Here is an 8,425-nt window from a genome sequence, read left to right as displayed (position 1 = left end):
ATTCCCGTACTAATAGGTGGCACACACTTTGTTTATACAACGTTGAGGTCCCTTGCTGAATCGCTTCAGACAAAATCTCTTTTCTTTGAAGAAAATAGGCAATCAATTATTACACTGAGTTGTTTCCTTCCACAAAGATTCTCTAGATAAGTCATTCTGAAGGAGTAGATTTTAAAACATTTACCTTTGGCCGGATTGGTCGAGTGGTCAACACTCCGGCCTTCCACGCATGTGGCCAGGGTTCGATCACCGAAGTCGTCGTAAGCATTGAATATTCATAGAAAGTGTTTTTCTCCTACCCACACATTTCCAACAACCCAGGTGGAGTATAAAATGGTCTGGGGTGGATGTTGCGATATCTGTGTTGTAGCATTCAAGTGAGGTGGCACTATAAATTATATCATTGGAAGCACGGTCTCACTTCAAACAGAACACATTACATATCCAACACACACACAGGCATAAACACATAGGGAGATATTAGCCACTTGGCGCATGACTAGAAGTTAGCGCCTGATAACGCAGCTCCTGTGATTTCCTCAAAACTGTAATGTACAACGATCGACACCTTCTTTTAGTGTACAAAGTTACAAAATACAAAATCCAAAGAATTCGTCATTAAGGCATTAATAGCACGTGTACCAGTTCCCAGGCAAAAACCAAACGTTGCATCCCCAATTACATCGTTTGTCTCACACCTTATATATTAATTAGTAGTCTGATTCCCCGACAGCTCTCACAATTCAAAAATATATGCACTCGCCGCAGGAGACTAGTCTTGTGGAATACAAAATGACGTAACTACATTATTAGAAATACCCTGCAAATCTTGTTATAAGATGTCATGTCCGTGACTGTAAATGTTCGTGATATTTACCGTCGATTATACTGTATAGCGGGGTCAATATTTCGCGGTTTCGTATTCAGTATATATATTCGCGGGGGTTAAATTTCGCAGTGCACCCGAATCCCATGTGTCGTGCAAAGTATTTTGATTGTCATCAAAATGATTTTGAGTATGTGGCTGTTCTCGTTTCAAGTCTTACAGCACCTTTTTGATTTCGTCGTCTGTGGCTAAAATGAATTTTAGTTGATCAAACACTAAGAATACGCTGATATCCACAATTAACGAATCAAATCTTATATCGGATATGTTGTCCTAATTTAAACCAAAAAATGTATATCGTTCATCAACACATCTAGATCACATGTTTACAAAACAGTAAACGGTCTTTATTGTAGAACTTTGGCACAACATCGGTTTCGAATTGGAATGTCAGTGTAGCGAACAGTCTTTCACAGAGAGCAAAACACTGGAATGTGTAGTTTGTGTCTGTATATAATGTTCAAAGTTCCATTCCCTCGTCCCTGCCAATTTCAATGACTTCATCCAGCTTTCTCTTTGCTTTCTTCAGGCTTTCCTGCGAGTTTGATGAATGGAGAGTGTTGACAAGAAATCTGCATTTCTCGGTAGCGCTTTTCAGACTGTTCTTGTCACGTTTCTGAAAATAGCAGTCGATCAAACCAAATAATGCCTGGAGACGGAAATGCGACAAACCCACTCCCTTGCCTTCCTCTATCGAATCCGCTGATAGGAAATGTTGAATGGCTTTATCTACAAAGTTCTCGATTTCAGATGGAACCAGCAAATAGAATTTTGCTATCTGAACATGAAGTCCCGGTATTGCGGTCCAAGCCGTCATTTCTGTCATCAGGTCTGTTAGTTTCTTGACACATTCCAAGCCAGAATCATACACCAACCTTTTGTCTTCAGCACTGGTGTGTAACTCGAACAGGCGACAGTAGCATTTAAGCAAGAACTTCCGACACATCGCTATGTGATGAAAGTTCTTGCATACTTTACTTAGTTTCAACACTCCGAACTCGAAGTAATCTTTCTTGTCCTGAAGCATTGCTGTGTACCTCTTAACGGCAGTATCCAGGGCCATCACCTCTTGTTCCTTTGATGCGTTTGGTAGGTCCAGCTTCAGTAATTTAAACAACATACCATTCCTCTGGGTTATCAGAAATTGCACTGGAAGAAAACGGTGGCATCTTTCTTTCAGGTGTTCTCCTAACATCATTGACAATTCCATACACTGTCGACGTCTACTTTTCTGTAGATAGTGATTGCGTCCATTGTTGTAAAGTATCACAATCAAAAGTTCAACAAAAAAGAACTCACGGACAATGTCAAATGGCACTGCTATCTCCTGTTTTACAAGCTCGGTATACAGGTCTGGTTCGAGCTGGTGTTTGAAAGAAAACCTTGATAAACCTTTGGCACGCGTTTTCAGGTGTTCCATGTCTTTGTCTGGGCGCTTCATTGAGGTCATTAAATCCTGAATGAAATCCTCTGGAATATTCGCTTTAAGAGATGTCAATTTTTCAACAAGCTCAACACATTTCCCATGCTTCACGCTATCCTTTACTCCCGAATGCACAAATTCGAAATTGGACATATCTTCTCCAATCATCTCAAAGCATAGCGCCCTAGCTTGCGTCAGATAGTCGTTGACTAAGAAGTTGTCTACTCCCCCTATGCGAAAGGTCACACCAATTAGAGTACTTACGTAGCACTGTAGCAGTCGAATCTTGTTGGAGGGATTTCTGATTTCTCCCGCCATCCTCAATACCTTCATAGCGTGGTCTATGAAAAGAATATTTGTATCCATGGATATTTGTAATCTGTAGTCCATTGTCATGTTCGTGGCAAAGAACTGCAGTAATAAGGCAATGCGCTCATCTCTTTCATCTGTAGACAAGCGGTTCAGAAGGGCTAATTGTGTCAGAGCGTGTATCGATATAACCCTGTCATTTCCAAGTCCCTTCAAATCGCAAAGTACGTACTTTCGTAGTCTTTCTATGACATTGCTGTCTTCGTACTCGTGGCCCTTTATAGATCCACTCTGAAGGAGTATGGACAGGACTTTCACTGTGATGGCTTCGTGATGTAGAAATGGAATGAGAGATAGCAGTATCTTGCCGTCATCGTTGAGTTTTGATTCTACTCTCTCCAGAATTATCCTGTGTGCTGCCAGTAAACGCTTGTTGTAATACTGTGCAATGTTTATGGCGTGTTCCTCTGTGTTACCTATAAAACTTTCATCCTTCTTTAGCATATCCGTAAAGTCGGAAATGTCCATTCCTGATTTTTGTATGTAGTGTTTTGAAAGCATCAAACCAAATGGTGAGTTTCCAAAGAGTTGAGCTAAATCTTTGATTTCTTTGTCCGTGGCTTTCAAAACAGCAGACTCTGTTCCGTCGTAATCAGAGTTACATTTGAAGAAGTCAACTACTTCATCGTCCTGTAAACCAGTAACCTTCATTGTTTCACAGTCAACGTCAATATCCCCATTCATGGTGGCGATGATCTTGACATTACTTGAATTTTCTTGGAAGTTTTTCAATATCTTGCTAACGATTTCGTTGCAGGACTCCCCGACGTCGTCAAAAATAAGCAAATGCGTGTTGCCAGCTTGCTTTGAACCTCCCAAATTGTCCAATACCATCTGCGCCATTTCCTCCATGTAACGCGTTTTTCCTTCGTTCGTACCTTCGGGTTTCATATGAAGGCGATCTAAGAGGTCGATCATGGATTTGATGAGTTCAGTTTTACCTTCGCAATCTAATTTCCGTATCACCGAGTCTCCATTTGTTTTGAAGAAATCTTGTGCATAATCGCATGCCAACTGAGTTTTCCCTGTTGCTGGTGGACCTGTCAGTAAAACGTTAACCATCAGCCATTTCTGATACACACTTCTCAGCTGTTTTATGTAATATTTCCTAAATGTTACGGTCCTCTATAACACATGGAACCAAGGAGTATTTCCTATAGTTGATCGAATTTAAAATTGCATTTTTACAAGCATTAGAGATATATTTCTTTTGTTTAATAATCGAATATAACAAAGATAGTTTACAAGTATGAAATTGATTTTCATTACGTTTATGGAATTTACCATTTGTCTTTTTAGCCCATATCTTTTTTTTTTATTTCATTTTTCATCGATACGGATTTCTATATCTAAAGTTAAACGCGTACTTTAGACAGTAAATAAACAATGTTTCCTTGTAGAATTTTTCCCCTTATCCGTCCGTATGCAAGGCATTTAAAAATAGTCCCAGTATGTATCTGCCAATAAATGGCAATTGTAGGGAGATATGATTTAACCTTCCGGCCTCTTATTCATTCATATATATATATTAATCTTTTACACCTCAAAGATACACGCCATTGTATACAATTATATGCGTTTTGAATGATCAATCAATACTTAAACGAATCTACATATTTTATATCTGTTTTAATGCTAAAATGTATTGTATATTTACAACAGACTGTCATTTTTTTCCGCAATTTACGATGACCACTGTTATTTACGGTTCCATTTATTATGTTCTACCCATCCATTGTTATTTGACGACGTAAATTAATTTTCAAATATAGAGGATAAAAATAATGTTTGAATGATCGTGTACACTACTAATAATCACTATAATTAACCACAAGAAACGTTGAATTAACTGCACGGTATTTTTATGTTTAATTCAACAAAATCTCTGTACCGATGGTGAAGTTCAAAATGTTACTTAACAAAAGCTAAATTTATATTAAAACATGTCGAAGAAGAGTATATATGAAGACCGAGTTATCTATATGACATTGTTTAGAAAACGAGAAATTGTGTCACAGTGTAAATTATACGAATCGCGTCTATGTCATATATTGTGATGCTCCCGGGACCTTTGGCAGTGTCAGGCATGGAGAACATTTAGTCCAAGGAGATATACTGGATTCATAAATTAAGATGCATTAAGTTAAATTCATTTACATTCTGTGTGTATCATACAATACTTACATGAACGTCTTCAAATAACAAATCTACATGCAATATGATAAAGTTTTCGTATCTTGATGTAATGATATAAAATTATTTTTTTAAATCGATGTAAAACAAAAAGTGGTTTACCGAGTAACTGTATGATAATTTCATCACATTTTTAATATTACTTACCAATAAGAACAACTCTATTTTGTGTAGTTAGGATTTCGGCCAGTAGGGTACAACCTTTAACTTTCAGGAAATGTGGAACCCTTGTGTAACCAACCTTCCATTTCGCTGTTAAAATAAATAAGATTTAATGTCAAACGACACATGAACGATAATTACTCTGTTTTTGGATAAATATAAAACAAGTCATATAAGGAATGACAAATTACAATGTAGGGATATGAATGTTTTAACAAGACATTACATAACAGGAAGGTCCAACAGGACAATATAATAATATTGATAATTCAAGGTTCTTATATACCGCTTCATCACAACCTAGTTCGAAGGTAGTCTCAAAGCGGTTCACAAATTATTACCCATGGTGATAGGGCCTTTGCAACCATCCAATATCTTTCTCAACTCCCTGGGGAGCATACAGCCGGTGCTGCCATTTCGGCGCTCACAGCTAGCATTCACCAATGCTAGCACTGTCCAACCACGTACTCATTTACAGCTGAGTAGACTGGAACAAGCGGAGTAAAGTATCTTGCTCAAAGATGCAACACAGTGCCGTGACTCAAACCCGCAACCCTTCGGTCACGGGCCCGGCGTCCTAACACTAGACTACCGTGCCGCCAAATATGATAATATGATAATATAATGATAGTCATATATACATATGGTAACGGTTTAACAGAACAAAATCATAATATATATTATATATATAGTTCAATATTTATTATGAGAGTTTAATAGGACAAAATATATCAAGAGAGTTTAACAGGACTTCGTAAACGTAGTTAAAAGTATATTTGGATGGTTAAACGAGACAATGGGATGAAAGCTAAGTATAGATTTGGACTGCTTTTAAGGGCGATGTAATAATAGTGTACTATATCTTTGGGCGGTTTAAGAAGACACTAGATAAAAGTTAAATATATACAATAAGGGATCACTTAAACACCCGCCTGTTATCACGAAGGCAGGTGAATCATTAATTCAGAAGTCATAAAAGGCATTGATCAGAAGGGACCTGTATTAGTTTTATACGAAAGCAGCAACAATAAGTACTTACCGTCCTTGCAAAGGGTAAGCTTATTCTTCAAAGGATTTAGTTCGGCACAAAGCGATGAGCATTTAATTTGCTTCAACAGGGTGTAGAGATCTGTAACATTGGTTTCTGATACAAATCCCTTTTTCTCCAACAATGCCATAAGTTCTAGGCCTGTGTTCACTGTCTCCAGTTCACGGGCGGGAAATAACATGTTGTTCTCGCCAATGATGAACTTCGCGCTTGCAACATCCCCTTAGTATTGAATATGAATAATATTGATTAAATACTTAGTTATAGCAATGTTTCGAACGAAATGCATGTTGATGTTATAATACTATTGACAGTCTGGTTGTTTTATTTCAATTGAATAACGAAAATCTGTTAAAATATAAATTTAAACTTTATTTATTTTACAACAATTATGAAACAAGTTATTTCAACCCATATTAATCACTCTTGTTGTCCCGTATGTTAGCGCGCTGGGGTCTTAGTGTAGGAGGAAAACCAGAGTACCCGGAGTAAAACCCTCGTGGTCGGGCAGCTGACCCCATACCTTTTCACGTCCAATCCTGGAATTGAACCCCGGCCACCTTGGTGAAAGGCAAGTGTGCTATCCACTGCACCACCCGACCGCCCGATTGCTCATTGTGCGTTCATTACTCTGACACCATAAACATAAAATTTAACATAACATTAAGCGTATCAATTACCTGTATATGTTGAAGAGAATAATGGTATATGCTATCATTTACCTGTTTCTAGGTTGTTCCCGATGTGGGCAAGAACTGTCTTGTATGAATGATCAGAACCGGCAGCCATTTTTGAAATCCTTTAATGAAAGAAAAAATATTACAATTTACTTGTATGATGTATAAAAGCGATTAGTTAAAAAAAGAACAACCATAGACCTGAACATAAGAGTCCTATATCTTCTATATATCACCTAAACAACACCACAGGGACCTGAGAATTGTTCACAGCTATATTTGGACTTGAACTAAGGTGTTCAGCGTCATTTTCCATATTTTAGACTTTTAGATCGACTTTCGGTAAAAATGCCATCCGCAGTGATGGTATATACAGTATCATGTATGTTACAAACGTGTAGTGTTATGTATGTTACATGCGTGTTAGTGTCATGTATGTTACATACGTGTTAGTGTCATGTATGTTACAAATATATCCCATCTTAGAGGATGGCATTTTTTACTTTTTTTTACTAAAGTTGTATTGACAGACCGAGGCTACAAAACTGTTCGCATTATGATCACTTCGCTACACGCACAGGAAAAGATACGTGAAAACCTGATAAACTTTGAAAATCGTTTATCATCTATAAACTACTTTGTACTACCTAACAGGAGCATAATAAAGTCAGTATGAGCTTTGTTTTTTAATTAGAATGTCTGCTCGCGACACGTGACTTCATAAACCGGTGGATAGTATCGATACAAATGAGGTCCGTTATAAAATTATGAAAATACTTGTGAGGATCACAACACGTTTTTAAGCGTAAATGTTTGTATGGAGGAACCAATGACAAGAATATTGTTTTATAAATCTTTCTATATAGTTTAATAGTTGATGGCATTACTCCATGCAAAACCTGTAATTGTTTACATATAGCGCTGACCGAGGATCTCGATGATCAGGAGTTTGGTTAGAAGATATGGTATTAGTTGACTTTTTTATATAGTATTTAGTTGACTTTTTATGTGGTATTTAATTGACTTTTATGTGGTATTTAGTTGACTTTTATGTAGTATTTAGTTGACTTTTTTATATAGTATTTAGTTGACCTTTTATGTGGTATTTAGTTGACTTTTTAATGTGGTATCTAGCTGATTATTTTTTAGGTTAAGGTAGTAGTATATCGATGACGGTGTCCACCTGCAGTGTCCTGTCGATTCTATCCAGGTTAATTAGTCAGGGACTACTACAGGGTGCTAGTGATGAGGTCATTGTTCTCACCCTAAAACCACAGTATGGTAGGTCCCATCTATAAATGACGTGACATCCCCTAAGGTAAATGTCAATTTGTAAACATCACATGCATTTGAGAATTAAGGAATAATGGTACTCGGCCATAGTATGATTTGTTGTTTTGTTCGTGTAACGTGTCGCCAGGCGGTTCTACTGGGTAACCTACTAATTACAGAGGGTTCAGTCTGATAACTTATTTCTGTATGGGTATGTGTTTTATGGTAGTGAATGAATATTGGAAAGATAAATCAATTGGAGGGTATATGAGGTGTATTCATGGAGCCCAGAAAACCTTTCTGTGTCCGTCATTGCAGCACCGTTATATGTAAAATATGTTGTTATGGGTGAACGTTTATTATAAGAAACAATTCGAGTTTTCCTGATTCTTTTA

General features: G+C 37.3%; 1 protein-coding gene across 1 annotated transcript; it reads right to left on the bottom strand.

Annotated features, from left to right (window-relative positions):
• Window positions 1-450: 450 nt before the first annotated feature.
• On the bottom strand, window positions 451-6,874 carry LOC110465480. Its single transcript, XM_021521315.1, has 4 exons — window positions 6,804-6,874; window positions 6,073-6,303; window positions 5,019-5,123; window positions 451-3,718 (listed from the first exon to the last, which is right to left on the bottom strand). Exons 1-4 carry the CDS (start codon window positions 6,868-6,870, stop codon window positions 1,347-1,349), a joined length of 2,775 nt encoding a protein of 924 aa, XP_021376990.1. The 5' UTR covers window positions 6,871-6,874; the 3' UTR covers window positions 451-1,346.
• Between the last annotated feature and the right edge of the window lie 1,551 nt (window positions 6,875-8,425).

This window comes from Mizuhopecten yessoensis, unplaced genomic scaffold, assembly GCF_002113885.1.
Source record: "Mizuhopecten yessoensis strain PY_sf001 unplaced genomic scaffold, ASM211388v2 scaffold11083, whole genome shotgun sequence".
Taxonomy (NCBI): Eukaryota; Metazoa; Mollusca; class Bivalvia; order Pectinida; family Pectinidae; genus Mizuhopecten; species Mizuhopecten yessoensis.
Note: the sequence above shows the minus strand (reverse complement) of the source record. Positions and strands in the feature narration are given on the sequence as shown.

Coding starts and splice junctions, on each gene's coding strand:
- LOC110465480 (XM_021521315.1), bottom strand. CDS start 6,870: ATGGCTGCCGGTTCTGATCATTCATACAAGACAGTTCTTGCCCACATC. Junction 6,304..6,803: donor CGGGAACAACCTAGAAACAG/GTAAATGATAGC, acceptor TTCAATACTAAG/GGGATGTTGCAAGCGCGAAG. Junction 3,719..5,018: donor AAATAGAGTTGTTCTTATTG/GTAAGTAATATT, acceptor TTTTACTGACAG/GTCCACCAGCAACAGGGAAA.